This window comes from Salmo trutta, chromosome 17, assembly GCF_901001165.1.
Source record: "Salmo trutta chromosome 17, fSalTru1.1, whole genome shotgun sequence".
NCBI lineage: Eukaryota > Metazoa > Chordata > Actinopteri > Salmoniformes > Salmonidae > Salmo > Salmo trutta.
Genome location: NC_042973.1, coordinates 18505712 through 18524921, shown reverse-complemented (window position 1 = coordinate 18524921; position 19210 = coordinate 18505712). Strand labels below are relative to the sequence as shown.

General features: G+C 40.7%; 1 protein-coding gene across 1 annotated transcript in view; it reads right to left on the bottom strand.

Annotated features, from left to right (window-relative positions):
* tm6sf2b (transmembrane 6 superfamily member 2b) overlaps nucleotides 1-18699 on the bottom strand; it is a 30729-nt gene extending 12030 nt beyond the window's left edge. The window contains exons 1-2 of the mRNA XM_029695222.1: nucleotides 18577-18699; nucleotides 14442-14575 (exon numbers count right to left, since the gene is read on the bottom strand). Coding sequence (XP_029551082.1) covers nucleotides 14442-14575; nucleotide 18577 — 135 coding nt within the window. The 5' untranslated portion in view covers nucleotides 18578-18699. The remainder of the gene's footprint in view (nucleotides 1-14441; nucleotides 14576-18576) is intronic.
* Nucleotides 18700-19210: the final 511 nt, after the last annotated feature.

Sequence of the window (19210 nt, the reverse complement as noted above, 5' to 3'; positions counted from 1 at the left end):
AACTCGCCGTGTTTGGAGGAGGAGGAATGCTGCCTATAACCCCAAGAACACCATCCCCACCGTCAAACATAGAGGTGGAAACATTATGCTTTGGGGGTGTTTTTCTGCTAAGGGGACAGGACAACTTCACCGCATCAAAGGGACGATGGACGGGGCCATGTACCGTCAAATCTTGGGTGAGAACCTCCTTCCCTCAGCCAGGGCATTGAAAATGGGTCGTGGATGGGTATTCCAGCATGACAATGACCCAAAACACACGGCCAAGGCAACAAAGGAGTGGCTCAAGAAGAAGCACATTAAGGTCCTGGAGTGGCCTAGCCAGTCTCCAGACCTTAATCCCATAGAAAATCTGTGGAGGTAGCTGAAGGTTCGAGATGCCAAACGTCAACCTCGAAACCGTAATGACTTGGAGAAGATCTGCAAAGAGGAGTGGGACAAAATCCCTCCTGAGATGTGTGCAAACCTGGTGGCCAACTACAAGAAACGTCTGACCTCTGTGATTGCCAACAAGGGTTTTGCCACCAAGTACTAAGTCATGTTTTGCAGAGGGGTCAAATACTTATTTCCCTCATTAAAATGCAAATCAATTTATAACATTTTTTACATGCGTTTTTCTGGATTTTTTTGTTGTTATTCTGTCTCTCACTGTTCAAATAAACCTACCATCAAAATTATAGACTGATCATTTCTTTGTCAGTGGGCAAATGTACAAAATCAGCAGGGGATCAAATACTTTTTCCCCTCACTGTATGAATAAATTGGCAAAATGTCTTTAAATATACCTGTTAGCAAAGGTGCCAGCTAGAGATGACGTGCAGGAGCTTGCAGGGCTTTGTAGTCTTGCATGATGTTTACTTTGATGCTAATTAGCATTTTCAAATCTGAGTATATACACTACCGCTGGCCTTCTAGGCAGAGTTGCAAAGAAAAAGTCATATCTCAGACAGGCCAATAAAAAGAATAGATTAAGATGGGCAAAAGAACACAGTCACTGGAAAGAGGAACTGTGCCTAGAAGGCCAGCATCCCGGAGTCGCCTCTTCACTTTTGACTTTGAGACTGGTGTATTGCGGGTATTATTTATTGAAGCTGCCAGTTGAGGACTTGTGAGGCATCTGTTTCTCAAACTAGACACTCTAATGTACTTGTCCTCTTGCTCAGTTGTGCACCGGGGCCTCCCACTCCTCTTTCTATTCTGGTTAGAGCCAGTTTGCGCTGTTCTGTGAAGGGAGTAGTACACAGCGTTGCACGAGATCTTCGGTTTCTTGACAATTTCTCACATTGAATAGCATTCATTTCTCAGAACAAGAATAGACTGACGAGTTTCAGAAGAAAGTTCTTTGTTTCTGGCCATTTTGAGCCTGTAATCGAACACACATATGCTAATACACCAGATACTCAACTAGTCTAAAGAAGGCCAGTTGTATTTCTTCTTTAATCAGACAACAGTTTTCAGCTGTGCTAACATAATTGCAAAAGGGTTTTCTAATGATCAATTAGCCTTTTAAAATGATAAACTTGGATTAGCTAACACAACGTGCCATTGGAACACAGGACTGACAATTGCTGATATTGGGCCTCTGTACTCCTATGTAGATATTCCATTAAAAATCATCCGTTTCCAGCTGCAATAGTAATTTACAACATTAACCATGTCTATACTATTTCTGGTCAATTTGATGTTATTTTAATGGACAAAAAAAATGTGCTTTTCTTTTAAAAACAAGGACATTTCTAAGTGACCCCAAAATGTTGAATGGTAGTTAATATATATTGATAAATGTCACCTTGTCCACAAGAGATTTACATGGTTATCAAAATGTCACGTAAGGGTAAGACTACACGAAACACAGCCCTTATTTTAAGTGTTTCTAAAATCCCCTATAGGAAAAATGTATGGTGGAAAAACGATTGGAACCATTTCCCTGTTTGACCGCTAGGTTTTATGGGTATTATGACACCTCCACTACGGGGCTCTATGGGGACGCCCATTCTATTTCTATGATCTGAGCCCTAGTTTCCTGGTGAGGTCACATGGTTAGGTAAAACTCCTGGCCCTAAGCAATCCACCAGGTTAATCAGCTGCGCCCTTCATCTCACCCTGTATCTGCCTAGGGTGGGCCCAGGCGATCAAGCTGTTGAACAGCTTGATCGCTCCCCATATAGGAAGCAATAGGTAGGGCATGTTGAGCCAGAAAGCTGGACGGATATCTGACCCAAATTTACCTGCCAGGGAGGGAAACATAGAGAGCATTTCATCCCCTAAAAGTATGAGGAGGAACTGGGTACATCTGAAGTAGAGTAGAGCAGTCTAATTTTAACCGTGTTATAGTTGACACATTTCCATGACGTTTACATGAGAAACAGAGTAGACCTTTGCCAAAAGAGGAGACCACATTATCATAACTTGGAGGCTCTATTATACACAGCTTGTAATTAACTTAAATGATGTTCTAAATAAGTCCGCAGTAGGGCATCATTGAATAAATATACAACTTAAATACAAAATGATGGTAACACATTGTTGTGGGTTAGTTTGATCCTCCGATACTTCTCCATTTGAAACCCAGAGAACAGATGCTTCGAGACTAGTTTTGCTTTGTTCTGTCAATTCCAAAGGCAAGTGCATTGTTGTACTGGCAGCCTACACTGTGACACTGATGCTACAACACTGTACAGATGTACAGTTGATTAACTTGGTCATTGTGGGATACAGGAGGGGCAAAGGAGAGACTCACCTACAACAATTCCTGTCACAAAGACACTCATGTTGGCCAACAACGATCCAACCCAGAAGAGACTGAGGGTATGGTAAGACATACTGAGAGAGGGAAAGAAATGGCCCAAAGTGGTTACTCCCATCACTGTAAACTAGTGGCAAATTAATGGCCCAGCAGTGAGACGATGTGTGGTCGTAAATGTGGTCACACAAAGATGTCCGATTCTGAGGTACAAAGCCTTAGCCCTCTTGGCAAAGGGGACTATAAGGTACAATACAATATAATACAATACTTGCTTAATTGGTCCAGGCATGAATGGAGTGTGTTAGAATCGTAGTGGATGTGTGATTTGTAGATCACCATTACAAGAAGACCAAGGTGACAGTGTTCCATAAGCGTTGTATCGTCATGAGGTACATGATAAAGTGCACTATTCCGTCCCAGTAGCAGATCATGATGGCTCTTCCTGCCACACACAATGCAACCATGAACCTCATGGAGGGAGGATGCTCTTTAAAAAGTACAGTGCGGGGAAGTATAGAGTTGTACTATGAATTTGAATAGTATAATTTGTATGTGTATTTATTAGGGATTTCCATTAGCTGTTGCCAAGGCAACAGACAGAACACTGTCACCTTGGTCTTCTTGTAATGGTGATCTACAAATCACACATGCACTACGATTCTAACACACTCCATTCATGCCTGGACAACAGACAGATTCAACATTTGTATTTATATTAGCAAGATGGAGAATCGAGAGACGAACCATTTTCTGGTAGAATTCCATCATTCCGGAGAGAAAACAGTCATGTTCCAAAGAACTCACAAGGTCAATGACACAAGTGAAGGACAACTCTGCTAACACTGTAAAGACAATGCGAACATTCACTCCTGTGGAAGATTGATATTGTGAAAGTGGGCAATAATGAGCATGAAGCAATACAGCATTATAGAAAGTTTATGTTGAAAGCCTCAATTACACAACAGAAAATAACTTGGATTAATGCGTGGCTGTTGGTCTGTTCAACTTTCTTTGTGGCGATTAGCATACACGGATTGCATTTGTGAGCATATTCAGCTCTAAGAAAGGCCCTCATTCAATTTGTTGCAAAATTCAGCAGATTAACAGAATTCTGTAGCAGCTAGATGTTAAGTTGTAGGAACAATTATGATTATCCTCATTGTAGTTATGGTGAAGAGAAAGCTCCTTCCTCCATGTAATTATTACCCAATCTGCTTGGTCTGCCTCTTAAAACGTTTAATAAAACTGTCAGAACAATATTACTGCTTATAAAAACGCTTTGAACAGTGGATTTGAAGAGTGGATTTGAAGAGTGGATTTGTGAGAAGCTCAACCTCTTTTTCTCTCATGAACAGTTAGCTAACCACCACAACTCCTTTTCTTTCACACTCACCATCCTTGTGTTTAAAATATTTCCCTCCAACCAACCAGCTATTGATTTTCTGGGCTGTGGAGAGAGATAATGATGTCTGCTGGCTGTAGGCTGGGTGAAGGGAGATTTATATTGGGAGATGTGGGTTGAGTTTTCCTCGGGTTAAGAGCACAGCGGTGCTGAGAGGGCAACTATCTCAGAGTCATAGCCTGAAACCCCATGTGTGTCTGGGAGACACATAATGAGTGGCGGGGGATAAAGAGGACTGGAGATAGCCAAGGAAAAGAGCTCAGTTAAAGTGCCTGGTAATGTGCTGCCAACAGACATAGTGGTTCTCCACATTATTCTCCAGACTCTTTAACCTCTAAAAGACTAAGCCTTTGGGGGGGGGGGGGTCATATAGATATTAGAATTTTAGGACCCCTGTAGCTAGGTATCAAACATTTTATAAAATATTTTATTTGGCCTTTACTACTATAGCCCATATAAACGCATTTAAAAACACATTCATAAATGACAAAACCAACAGTCCAAAAATAAATCATAAGGAATAAGGTTTTGAAGTGGCTTTCCTGTATCTAGGAGACATAAGAAAGCTAAGGAAAATATTTAAGTTTTTTGGACACATATTTTGTTGGCACAAAATGACCTCAATACTACCATTAATGTTTTTTAACCAGTTCCGGTTACCTTCAGACCCGTGATAATTGTGGGAGTGTCTCATCTTTCCATAGAGTGGTCATTTAGTTTGTAGGCCAAATCGTTTGGACGCTACAGACATTTTCGTGAGAAGACCTATTGTCGGAATGTCTCATGGTCTGACCAACATCACTGTAGCTTGGCCACCTTCCACCACAGATGCGGAAGGCTGACATAGGCAGATGCAGTGGATGTTACTGATACTGAACAAAATATGAAACGCAACATGCCACAATTTCAACGATTTTACTGAGTTACAGTTTATATAAGGAAATCAGTCATATGAAATAAATTCATTAGGTCCTAATCTATGGATTTCACTTGACTGGGCAAAGGCGCAGCCATGGGTGGGCCTGGGAGGGCACAGGCCCACCCACTTGGGAGCCAGGCCCACCCACTGGGGAGCCAGGGCCAGCCAATCAGTTTTTCCCCACAAAAGGGCTTCATTACAGACAGAAATACTCCTCAGTTTCATCAGCTGTCCGGGTGGCTGGTGTCAGACGATCCTGCAGATGAAGAAGCCGGATGTGGAGGTCCTGGGCTGGCATGGTTACACGTGGTCTGTGGTTGTGAGGCCAGTTGGACGTACTGCCAAATTCTCTAAAACGACGTTGGAGAAGGCTTATGGTAGAGAAATTAACATTCAATTATCTGGCAATAGCTCTGGTGGTTATTCTTGCAGTCAGCATGCCAAATGCACGCTCCCTCAAACTTGAGACATCTGTGGCATTGTGTTGTGTGACAAAACTGCACATTTTAGAGTGGCCCTTTATTGTCCCCAAAAAAAGGCGCACCTGTGTAATGATTATGCTGTTTAATCAGCTTATTGATATGCCACACCTGTCAGGTGATAGATTATATTGGCAAAGGGGAAATGCTCACTAACAGGGATGTAAACAAATTACTGCACAAAAGTTGAGAGAAATAAGCTTTTTGTGTGTAAGGAACATTTCTGGGATCTTTTATTTCAGCTCATGAATCATGGGACCAACACTTTACATGTTGCGTTTATATTTTTGTTTAGTATAGATTGACGCACGGGTTATATTAAGGATTAAAGGAAATGCCTGCACGGTCAGTCAGTAGCCATTACTACCATTGATTTACAGTACCAGTCAAAATTTTGGACACACTCATTCAAGGGATTTTCTTTATTTTTACTATTTTCTACATTGTAGAATAATAGTGAAAGACATCAAAACTACGAAATAACACATATGGAATCATGTAGTAACCAAAAAAGTGTTAAACAAATCAAAATATATTTTATATTTGAGATTCCTCAAAGTAGCCACCCTTTTCCTTGATGACAGCTTTGCACACTCTTGGCATTCTCTCAACCAGCTTCATGGAGGTAGTCACCTGGAATGCATTTCAATTAACAGGTGTGCCTTGTTAAAAATTAATTTGCGTTTGAGCCAATCAGTTGTGTTGTGACAAGGTAGGGGTGATATACAGAAGATGGCCCTATTTGGTAAAAGACCAAGTCCATATTATGGCAAAAACAGCTCAAATAAGCAAAGAGAAACGACAGTCCATCACTACTGTAAGACACGAAGGTCAGTAAATCTGGAAAACTTCAAGAGCTTTGAACGTTTCCTCAAGTGCAGTCGCAAAAACCATCATGTGCTATGATGAAACTGGCTCTCATGAGGACCGTCACAGGAAAGGAAGACCCAGAGTTACCTCTGCTGCAGAGGATAGGTTCATTAGAGTTACCAGCCTCAGAAATTGCAGCCCAAATAAATGCTTCACAGAGTTGAAGTAACAGACACATCTCAACATCAGCTGTTCAGAGGAGAATGCGTGAATCAGTCCTTCATGGTCGAATTGCTGCAAAGAAACCACTAATAAAGGACATCTGGTTTGTGCTTTGTGTGACTATCATTTGTTTTTCAACAGGACAATGACTCAACACACCTCCAGGCTGTGTAAGGGCTATTTGACCAAGAAGTAGAGTGATGGAGTGCTGCATCAGATGACCTGGCCTCCACAATCAAATCAAATCATATTTTATTTGTCACATACACATGGTTAGCAGATGTTAATGTGAGTGTAGCGAAATGCTTGTGCTTCTAGTTCCGACAGTCACCTACTGTATATCCTGCCATCAGCTCTTCCATAAACACCTGTGTGCAAGCCTATTTGCTAGATGCCCCGTGGCTAAGCCATGCCAGTGCTCCTCAGTATATGATTCTGAAGAAGGGGGATCAGCCCAGAGCTGTGATGGACAAGGATAATCCCTCCTGTTTTACCTGTTAGATGGCTCAGATAAACCAGACCCTCTAGAGGATTAGAATGCCACAGGTACTTTGAGAGAGACAGAGTGTGTGTGTCTCTATCTGTGTGTTTATCAGGGGACAGCAGCATCGTCAGGGAGATGGGGAGGGATGCAGGACGGCTGTCTGAGCCGTTACACACAGGTGCCATTACAAAGACTTTTGACCTTATAAGGGACAGTCAATCCTTGTAATACAACTAATATATGGATTGTGCACCCTATTCCATTTCATGAAAACATGAGTTCAAAAAAGTCTTTATAAGCCTGTAAAATGTCCTGTAAAGGTACATTGCCTGGCTGTAAACTGATCAGAATGAGTTAAAACTCATAAGATATCCACAGGCACAGTAAATGTACAAATACACTTTGTCTGGCTCTATAAGTCTATATATACAGTACTAGTCAAACGTTTGGACACACTGGGTCAGAAGTTTACATACACTCAATTAGTATTTGGTAGCATTGCCTTTAAATTGTTTAACTTGGGTCAAACGTTTCGGGTAGCCTTCCACAAGCTTCCCACAATAAGTTGGGAGAATTTTGGCCCATTCCTCCTGACTGAGCTGGTGTAACTGAGTCAGGTTTGTAGGCCTTCTTGTTCGCACACACTTTTTCAGTTCTGGCCACAAATTTTCTATGGGATTGAGGTCAGGGCTTTGTGATGGCCACTCCAATACATTTACTTTGTTGTCCTTAAGCCATTTTGCCACAACTTTGGAAGTATGCTTGGGGTCATAGTCCATTTGGAAGACCCATTTGCGACCAAGCTTTAACTTCCTGACTGATGTCTTGAGATGTTGCTTCAATATATCCACATAACATTCCTTCCTCATGATGCCATCTATTTTGTGAAGTGCACCAGTCCCTTCTGCAGCAAAGCACCCCCACAACATGATGCTGCCACCCCCGTTCTTCACGGTTGGGATGGTGTTCTTCAGCTTGCAAGCCTCCCCCTTTTTCTTCCAAACATAACAATGGTCATTATGACCAAACAGTTCTATTTTAGTTTCATCAGACCAGAGGACATTTCTCCAAAAAGTACGATCTTTGTCCCCATGTGCAGTTGCAAACCGTAGTCTGGCTTTTTTATGGCGGTTTTGGAGCAGTGGCTTCTTCCTTGCTGAGCGGCCTTTCAGGTTATGTCGATATAGCACTCGTTTTACTGTGGATATAGATATTTTTGTACCTGTTTCCTCCAGCATCTTCACAAGGTCCTTTGCTGTTGTTCTGGGATTGATTTGCACTTTTCGCACCAAAGTACATTCATCTCTAGGAGACAGAATGCGTCTCCTTCCTGAGCGGTATGACGGCTGCGTGGTCCTATGGTGTTTATACTTGTGTACTATTGTTTGTACAGATGAACGTGGTACCTTCAGGCGTTTGGATGAACCAGACAAGGATGAACCAGACTTGTGGAGGTCTACAATTTGTTTTCTGAGTTCTTGGCTGATTTCTCTTGATTTTCCCATGAGGTCAAGCAAAGAGGCAATGAGTTTGAAGGTAGGCCTTGAAATACATCCACAGGTACACCTCCAATTGACTCAAATTATGTCAATTAGCCTATCAGAAGCTTCAAAAGCCATGACATCCTTTTCTGGAATTTTCCAAGCTGTTTAAAGGCACAGTCAACTTAGTTTATGTAAACTTCTGACCCACTGGAATTGTGATACAGTGAATTATAAGTGAAATAATCTGTCTGTAAACAATTGTTGGAAAAATTACTTGTGTCATTCACAAAGTAGATGTTCTAACCGACTTGACAAAACTATAGTTTGTTAACAAGAAATTTGTGGAGTGGTTGAAAAATGAGTTTTAATGACTCCAACCTAAGTGTATGTATGTAAACTTCCGACTTCAACTGTACATATTCATTCCTTTACACTTGTGTGTAAGGTAGTTGTTGTGAAATTGTTAGATTACTTGTTAGATATTACTGCACGGTCGAAACTAGAAGCACAAGCATTTCGCTACACTCGCATTAACATCTGTGTATGTGACCAATAAAATTAGATTTGATAAGCATACACATGCTTGCACCGGCACTCTACACACACGCACATTGTAATATTGCTCTATGGTGGTATTGCACATGTTGTATTGTAGATATGTAGTGGTGTAATAATCTTATATGATGTACAGTTTCATCTTTGGTTTTGTGTGATGTAAGTGCCTTAATGTGTTTGGACCCAAGGAAAATGGAAAATGTAGCTGCTGCCTTGGCAACAGCTAATGGGGATCCCTAATAAATACACATACAAATTATACTATTCAAATTCATAGTACAACTCTATACTTCCCCGCACTGTACTTTTTAAAGAGCATCCTCCCTCCAATTTTCTGCCTCATTCTCTTTTCTAATTAGTTTCCCTCAAAGTTTGTAAGTCTCCTCTGCAGTGCTAAATTAGTGAGCAGTGATGAATGGGGAGACCAAGGAAGCGATAATTATGCCAACACCCAGAGCACCAGGATAAATGATGCAGAGATGGGACACCACGTGACAGAAAGCACATACTGACAGATACTGACGCATGGGGCCCAGAGATGGAAGGTGTGCAGACAGACGACCTGCTGCTGCTATAGCGAGGGCCTGGAGACTCTGGGGAGGGGGATTGCTGCAGGGTCTGTTTGGGTTCTTATGATGCTAAAGCCTTGGAGATTGGCGGCTAGCATCCTGCTGTTCTCTGAGAGTTAGAGGATCCGTGCTGATGTCAATGCAATGGCTACATGGGGTACAAGATGGTCAAGTGACTGCTCTAACAATGGAAATACATATCCTCAAAGATAGAAGGCAGGCGAGAGGAGGCGAGATCAGGTGGGACCATTCTAGCCAATGAGAGGACAGATACCCATGTGAACAACAGGCCACAGAGATAGACAATTCATCTTTGTATCTATGCCATTGTAACGTCTGTGACAGAATGGACAGCGCTACTGAGGGTCTCTCCATTTTAAAGTAGTACATTTCCTTCTTCTTCATTGGCTGATTGCTCCCAACTCATAGGAATCCCCACTAAGTTGACTACTTTAAAATGGTGGCAGCCCTCAATGGCAATGTCCATGATAAAACAGGTTAAATCCATGATGAGTCCTCTATCTATAACTACATGCACAACTCTGATATAGCTGCTTTTTTCAAAGTTGCCGAAATGCCACGGGCATCCACTTATATCAGTGCATTCGTAACAACCTAACCATTACAAAACGTATATTTGATCAAATAAGCCTCATGTATAACTTTTTTTAGGACAGATTTTGGGAGGAGTAAAACCTCTTGCTTCACCTCTTCCTCTCTGATTGGACCAAGGGTCACAGTATTCAGTGAGGACAAACGGCTGGCTTGATCTGCAGCCTTTAGTAGCCACATGACCAGGTCTAGTTCATACTATTTCAACTGTTGTGTTGACCCAAGCTGTGAGGTCAACTACTAAAGTCTGCTTTGATGCTAAGGGGCCTCTGGTCTTCTTGTTTCAACAGAGCTACTTTGACTTGCTGATCATCCCTAACGCCATGGGATGTCAGATCACCAGTATAGGATGTAGGATTCATAGAGTTCTCCCATTGTTTCCCAGAAACATCAAAGATCATCACCACAACGACTCAATCAATCATGGTCTTAGGTGTAGGAGGCAACTGGCTGGGGCATGTAAGTTCACCACTCATCACCATGTTTGGCACTCAGAGTTAACAATTACTGTGTTCCGAAAAGATTAATGTGCTTTGGGCCATCGCCATCTAAACAAAATTACTTCTCTCCCAAATGTACAATGTGTTCACGGAAGCCAAACAAATGCTGTGAGGCCAAAGGGAAGCTCCCTGGCTGCATGTCAATGCACCAGCGCTGGAAGATTTATGCACACAATACTGTTGGTTTGCAAAGTGGCAGAACACATGGCATATTGTATGCCAGCAGCAATTTATCAAACTCCTCTCACGGCCTGTATTGATTGTCAGAGTCCACACTTAAAAAGAGTTCCAGAGATATCCGCTATGGAGGAGTACGGCAGTTTGCTTGAAATTAGAAATGTCCGCTGAGGAATGGAAGAATTACTAGGGAGGAGTGGTGCAGACAGTCACCATTATCCTTTTAAAACTTTAATGGACTCAGGCCTACTGTGACAGCTTGCTTATCTAAACAGAGATAAACAGTAACTGTCATCACTGGAGACAGCATAGTTTAACCCAAGTGTCTACTGACAACACAGGTAGGCTGTGGATTGACTAAATATGGAAATAGGAAAATAAATAAAAATATACAGTACCAGTCAAAAGTTTGGAAAAACCTACTCATTCAAGGGTTTTTCTTTATTTTTACTATTTTATACATTGTAGATTAACAGTGAAAACATCAAAACTATGAAATAAAACATATGGAATCATGTAACAACGAAAAAAGTATTAAACAACTTCTTCAAAGTAGCCACCCTTTGCCTTGATGACAGCGTTGCACACTCTTGGCATTCTCTCAACCAGCTTCATGAGGAATGCTTTTCCAACAGTCTTGAAGCACTTGTTGGTTGCTTTTCCTTCACTCTGCGGTCCAACTCATCCCAAACCAACTCAATTGGGTTGAGGTCGGGTGATCGTGGAGGCCAGGTCATCTGATGCAGCACTCCATCACTCTCCTTGGTCAAAAAGCCCTTATACAGCCTGAAGGTGTGTTGGGTCATTGTCCTGTTAAAAAACAAATGATAGTCCCACTAAGCGCAAACCACATGGGATGGCGTATTGCTGCAGAATGCTGTGGTAGCCATGCTGGTTAAGTGTGCCTTGAATTCTAAATAAATCACCAACAGTGTCACCAGAAAAGCACCCCCACACCATCAAATCAAATCAAATGTTATTTGTCACATGCGCCGAATAAAACAGATGAAATGCTTACATGCGCCGAATACCTTACAGTGAAATGCTTACTTACGAGCCCTTAACCAACAATGCAGTTTTAAGAAAAATAAGTTAAGTAAAAAATAAAAGTAACAAATAATTAAAGAGCAGCAGTAAAATAACAAAGCAAGGCTATATACAGGAGGTACCGGTGCAGAGTCAATGTGCAGGGGGCACCGGTTAGTCGAGGTAATTGAGGTAATATGTACATGTAGGTAGAGTTACAGTAACTATGCATAGATAATAACAACAGAGAGCTGCAGCAGCGTAATCAATATTCTGGATAGCCCTTTGATTCAGCTGTTCAGGAGTCTTATAGATTGGGGGTAAAAGCTGTTTAGAAGTCTTTTGGACCTAGACTTGGCGCTCCGGTACCGCTCGTCGTGTGGTAGCAGAGAGAACAGTCTATGATTAGGGTGGCTGGAGTATTTGACAATTTTTAGGGCCTTCCTCTGACACCGCCTGGTATAGAGGTCCTGGATGGCAGGAAGCTTGGCCCCAGTGATGTACTAAATCGTAAGCATTACCCTCTGTAGTGCCTTGCGGTCGGAGGCCGAGCAGTTGCCATACCAGGCAGTGATGTAACCAGTCAGGATGCTCTCGATGGTGCAGTTGTAGAACTTTTTGAGGATCTTAGGACCCATGACAAATCTTTTCAGTCTCCCGAGGGGGAATAGGTTTTGTCATGCCCTCTTCATGACTGTCTGGTGTGTTTAGACCATGATAGGTTTGTTGGTGATGTGGACACCAAGGAACTTGAAGCTCTCAACCTGCTCCACTACAGCCCCGACGATGAGAATGGGGGCGTGCTCGGTCCTCCTTTTCTTGTAGTCCACAATCATCTCCTTTGTCTTGATCACATTGAGAGAGCGGTTGTTGTCCTGGCACCACACGGCCAGGTCTCTGACCTCCTCCCTATAGGCTGTCTCATCGTTGTCGGTGATCAGGTCTACCACTGTTGTGTCATCAGCAAACTTAATGATGGTGTTGGAGTCATGCCTGGCCATGCAGTCATGAGTGAACAGGGAGTACTCCTCTGAACAGTTGATGTTGAGATGTGTCTGTTACTTGAACTCTGTGAAGCATTTATTTGGGCTCCAATCTGAGAGGCAGTTCACTCTAATGTATGTATTCTCTGCAGCAGAGGTAACTCTGGGTCTTCCTTTCCTGTGGTGGTCCTCATGAAAGCCATTTTCATCATAGCGTTTGATGGTTTTTGTGACTGCACTTAAAGAAACTTTCCGGATTGACACACCTTCATGTCTTACAGTAATGATGGACTGTTGTTTCTCTTTGCTTATTTGAGCTGTTCTTGCCATAATATGGACTTGGTCTTTTACCAAATAGGGCAATCTTCTGTATACCACTCCTACCTTGTCACAACACAACTGATTGGCTCAAACACATTAAGGAAAGAAATTCCAGAAATGAACTTTTAACAAGGCACACCTGTTAATTGAAATGCATTCCAGGTTACTACCTCATGAAGCTGGTTGAGAAAACGCCAAGAGTGTGCAAAGCTGTCATCAAGGCAAAGGGTGGATGATTTGAAGAATCTCAAATATAAAATATATTTTGATTTGTTTAACAATTTTTTGGTTAGTACATGATTCCATACGTGTTATTTCATAGTTTTGATTTCTTCACTACTATTCTACAATGTAGAAAATGGTAAAAATAAAGAAAAACCCTTGAATGAGTAGGTGTGCCCAAACTTTTGACTGGTACTATATATATTCCAGAGAGGTGAGAGAAAGTCTGCAAATGCGTTTGGTGTCAAAGACATGTTCTTATATGGTCTGTCTGAATTCACAAGCCTCTTTTGATCTCCCGTTTATTAACAAAGTATTTTTTACCTATCACCATATAATCTGAATTTCATAATTTACATGCGTGGGTTTCAGGCGTGGAAAGTCAGAGTTGGCCAATCTTCAGACAATTGGAATTCACACAAGCCAGGGTATTACTTGTTTCCAGAAGATGTCAAGGATGTCAAGGATTTATGTGTCAGAAATCCATGTGTATGGAGTCATAGGTCTTAGTCACATGAGCTGATAGTGCCCTCAAGCTGTAGCAAAGAGTATTAACACCGTTCAACTGGATCGTTGAGTATGGAGCCTACATTAGAATGAATGACTGCCATAAATCAATCTAGAGGGCTTAGTCTACAAAATATTTGCTGATAGTTCCACATAGACTACAACTTGTGAATATTACTATTTATTAACAAAAAAAATATGAAATTCCAAAACACATGTAAAAAGAGCACATTTGGGAAGAATGACCTTTGATTCAAATCTCATTGGGGATTTTATTATGGTGCATAAGGAACAAAAACAATGCTTTAAAGCTATTGATTGATTGATTGAAGTCTACTAGCCTAAATGTTTTTATAATTGTATAACTTTAAAAGACATTTAAATGTCCCGATAGGTAGACAATAAGACATGAAATCATTGACTTACTCTTGGAACTTTGGAGTGGTGTTCATGCAGTGAAGGACAGCAAGGACAGTCAGAGAAAACAAGAAAACCTCTCCATCTCTTCAACTGCAGATGAAACATACAAAGGGTCCCTGGAGAATCAATAGCACTGACCACTGTAAAGAAAAACAAAAGTGGAATACAACTGCCATTTCAATCAATTATCTACTATATGATCTAATAACTACCTGTCTTAATAAAAAAAACATTCAGAATTTAACTATTTGCCAAAAACATATCCAGGCAATACCTTTAAAACGTCCTAACAAAATAGACAGAATCTCAATACAAAATTTGAAAGAATATGACCACTGAAAAAGACAGCAAATCTTACTGTCTGGCCACTCGTTTGGGCCATGGATTAATGAAATTATGGCTACGTCGGGCAAACACAGTATATTTACAAGGAAATAATGAACTAGAGACAAATGAGACTTTGGGGTAAATTACGCAATTCAAGTTCATCAGGGATTTACATAAGCTGCATAAGATGGGGTCATTTATGAAGTGCTTCTCAAGTCAAATTCATGTGTTAAGCAATGTGTGGGCCAATATGCTTAATAGAACGTAGGCTACATTATTGCACATACAGGATAGGCCTACTCTCTATTTAGTTTGACCTAATAAAAGATTGAACACATTATATACCTAGGCTATAAATTATGTGTGCTTTTTTTTGTAAGAAGAAGCTGCATGTCTTAAAGAAATGATTAACTGTGCCAATCATCAAACAGGCCTAATGGGCATTACATGTGCTTGCACATTTCTTCCAGCAGAGAGTGCCAAATTCAAATTTACAGTATGCAAACACCAAACTATCATTTTCAGTGTAGTTTATAGGCTGTGCTACAATAATGCAAGATAGGTCATATGTGGGGACAACATATGATCTATTTGATTACAAACTATTCAAATATGGCAGGAAAAGTAGTTACCTTGCTTATATTTGGTTTGTATCATTGCACTTCATAGGTGGCTTTAATATTTAATTAATGGGAAGTTCACTCAATGCGCACAGAGAAAGGGTATTGGTGTAATAAGGAAATCACAGCAGAAATTGAACTTTGGCAGCTGTGAACAAGAACAGGCAAATAAACGCATACCGTAATATTATAAACCATTGGGATTGAGGTCTCTGTATACATACAGTTGAAGTCGGAAGTTTACATACACTTAGGTTGGAGTCATTAAAACTCGTTTTTCAACCACTCCACAAATTTCTTGTTAACAAACTATAGTTTTGGCAAGTCGGTTAGGACATCTACTGTGTGCATGACACAAGTAATTTATCCAACAATTGTTTACAGACAGATTATTTAATTTATCATTCACTGTATCACAATTCCAGTGGGTCAGAAGTTTACATACACTAAGTTGACTGTGCCTTTAAACAGCTTGGAAAATTCCAGAAAATTATGTCATGGCTTTTGAAGCTTCATAGGCTAATTGACATAATTTGAGACAATTGGAGGTGTACCTGTGGATGTATTTCAAGGCCTACCTTCAAACTCAGTGCCTCTTTGCTTGACATCATGGGAAAATCAAAAGAAATCAGCCAAGACCTCAGAAAAACATTTGTAGACCCCCACAAGTCTGGTTCATCCTTGGGAGCAATTTCCAAACGCCTGAAGGTACCACGTTCATCTGTACAAACAATAGTACGCAAGTATAAACACCATAGGACCACGCAGCCGTCATACCGCTCAGGAAGGAGACGCGTTCTGTCTCCTAGAGATGAACGTACTTTGGTGCGAAAAGTGCAAATCAATCCCAGAACAACAGCAAAGGACCTTGTGAAGATGCTGGAGGAAACAGGTACAAAAGTATCTATATCCACAGTGAAACGAGTCCTATATCGACATAACCTGAAAGGAAGGAAGAAGCCACTGCTCCAAAACCACCAGAAAAAAGCCAGACTACGGTTTGCAACTGCACATGGGGACAAAGATCGTACTTTTTGGAGAAATGTCCACTGGTCTGATGAAACTAAAATAGAACTGTTTGGCCATAATGGCCATCGTTATGTTTGGAGGAAAAAGTGGGGGGCTTACAAGCCAAAGAACACCATCCCAACCGTGAAGCACGGGGGTGGCAGCATCATGTTGTGGGGGTGCTTTGCTGCCGGAGGGACTGGTGCACTTTACAACATAGATGGCATCATGAGGAAGGACAATTATGTGGATATATTGAAGCAACATCTCAAGACATCAGTCAGGAAGTTAAAGCCTGGTCACAAATGGGTCTTCCAAATGAACAATGACCCCAAGCATACTTCCATAGTTGTGGCAAAATGGCTTAAGGACGACAAGGTCAAGGTATTGGAGTGGCCATCACAAAGCCCTGACCTTAATCCTATAGAAAATGTGTGAGCAGAACTGAAAAAGCGTGTGCGAGTAAGGAGACCTAAAAACCTGACTCAGTTACACCAGCTCTGTCAGGAGAAATGGGCCAAAATTCACCCAACTTATTGTGGGAAGCTTGTGGAAGGCTACCCGAAACGTTTGATTCAAGTTAAACAATTTAAAGGCAATGCTACCAAATACTAAATGTGTATGTAAACTTCTGACCCACTGGGAATGTGATGAAAGAAATAAAAGCTGAAATAAATAATTCTCTCTACTATTATTCTGACATTTCACATTCATAAAATAAAGTGGTGATCCTAACAGACCTAGGAAAGGGAATTTTTACTAGGATTAAATGTCAGGAATTGTGAAAAACTGAGTTTAAATGTATTTGGCTAAGGTGTATGTAAACTTCTGACTTCAAGTGTACATGAGGGAAATGAGGAGAGATCATAACCATCAAATTTGGATTGTGATCTTTAGGAAATGTCATTGGACCTGGAAAATGGAGATATGCATTGTTGATCTCTAAAAACACTATTACACAACACAATACCCAGAAGTGAGCCAGAAATAATTTGAGCTACAAAATGTCCCTGTTCCATCCTGTTTGTTATCAGTGTTGGATCATCTTTCATTTGGTTTGTAAAGGACTTACTGGCATCTGTTTTTATGTGCAACCAAAACTTTATACCCCAAGTCAGGCCAACATTATTATAATTGCTGAAGCAGAAGCAACTATAACAGTCAGAGGTGATACACCTCTGTCCAGACAAAGCAATGTGCCACCTTGTCTGTCCCTTGTCAATTTGTCTCAATTAACCTCACCCTGTAATTCATTCTACCCCTTTTGTTGGGAAATGGGTACTTTTGTACAAGGAAGGCTGTGTTTACTGGAAACAATTGGACCTCTTCCAGTTGCATCATTCAATAACTCAGCAGCCAAAATGACAGAAACCAGGAAATGATACACACACTGTTCGTGTTCATCGAAATATGCTTCTTAGTTTACCTTAATGGGAATATAAATGTATTAATATTATGGGCTAATTATGGTTTCCATGTCTGTATCGATGCTGAATTAACATTTAATTTTGTTCAATGTACAGTATAGGCCTATGAGGCTACTTTGTACAATATTATTGTTATTTGGTACAGAGATGACTTTTTGTGTGGCTCTCTGTTATTGCTTTAAGGAAGCTGAATCAGTTGTAATGGTGTAACACTTTTTTTTGTTTATAGTAAATATTTTCTTAATTCTATTTTCTTAAAACTGCATTGTTGGTTAAGGGCTTGTAAGTAAACATTTCACGGTAAGGCGTATGTGTCTGTAGCCTATTTTGAAACCAAAGGAGAGGATGTGAGAGCCATGTCTGACAACACCCAAGCCTTGGTCCCAGCCTAGTCAAACAAGTGACCACTGGCCATGTACCAAAGGACAAGCTGATCATGCCATACTGGGGTCCAGCCATTATGAAAACTTCTGAGACTAATACTTTCCCATTTACTATACATCATTTGAAAATCAAATCCAATGATGTAGGCCAAGCTATAGCAAAAGTGAAATTAGAAAAACATTATTGAAGTTTAAAAACAGCCGGCATTGAAAGTACTATTGTTGATGATGGTATTTGTTTTACTCGTGTAGCTATAGGCCTATTCAAAATAGCTGAGAATGTTACGAAGGTGGGCGATAGACTGTGGTTTCAGTTGGCTAAATTGTATTAAATGCAATTGGTGGCAATGTTTATTGCTGTACATTCTGTACTCACTTATCTATTTGTTTTGCTTTCAGTCGTCAGTTACTTCCGCTGGTAAGGAATGCTGTATGCGATCCACGAGCTTCAAGCCACTTTTGCTGCGTTCAAAACAACTGGGAACTCGGAACTCAGAAATCTCCAACTTCCGAGGTCAGTGCGTTCAAGACGACTAGGAACTCATGGGGAAAAAATGCTCCAACTGGAGAACGTTCAGTTCAATTCAATTCAATTCAATTCAATGGGCTTTATTGGCATGGGAAACATATGTTAACATTGCCAAAGCAAGTGAAGTAGATAATATACAAAAGTGAAATAAACAATAAAAATGAACAGCAAACATTACACTCACAGAAGTTCCAAAAGAATAAAGACATTACAAATGTCATATTATGTATATATACAGTGTTGTAACGATGTGTAAATGGTTAAAGTACAAAATGGAAAATAAATAAACATATATATGGGTTGTATTTACAACGGTGTTTGTTCTTCGCTGATTGCCCTTTTCTTGTGGCAACAGGTCACAAATCTTGCTGCTGTGATGGCACACTGTGGTATTTCACCCAGTAGATATGGGAGTTTATCAAAATCAGGTTTGTTTTCAAATTCTTTGTGGATCTGTGTAATCTGAGGGAAATATGTGTCT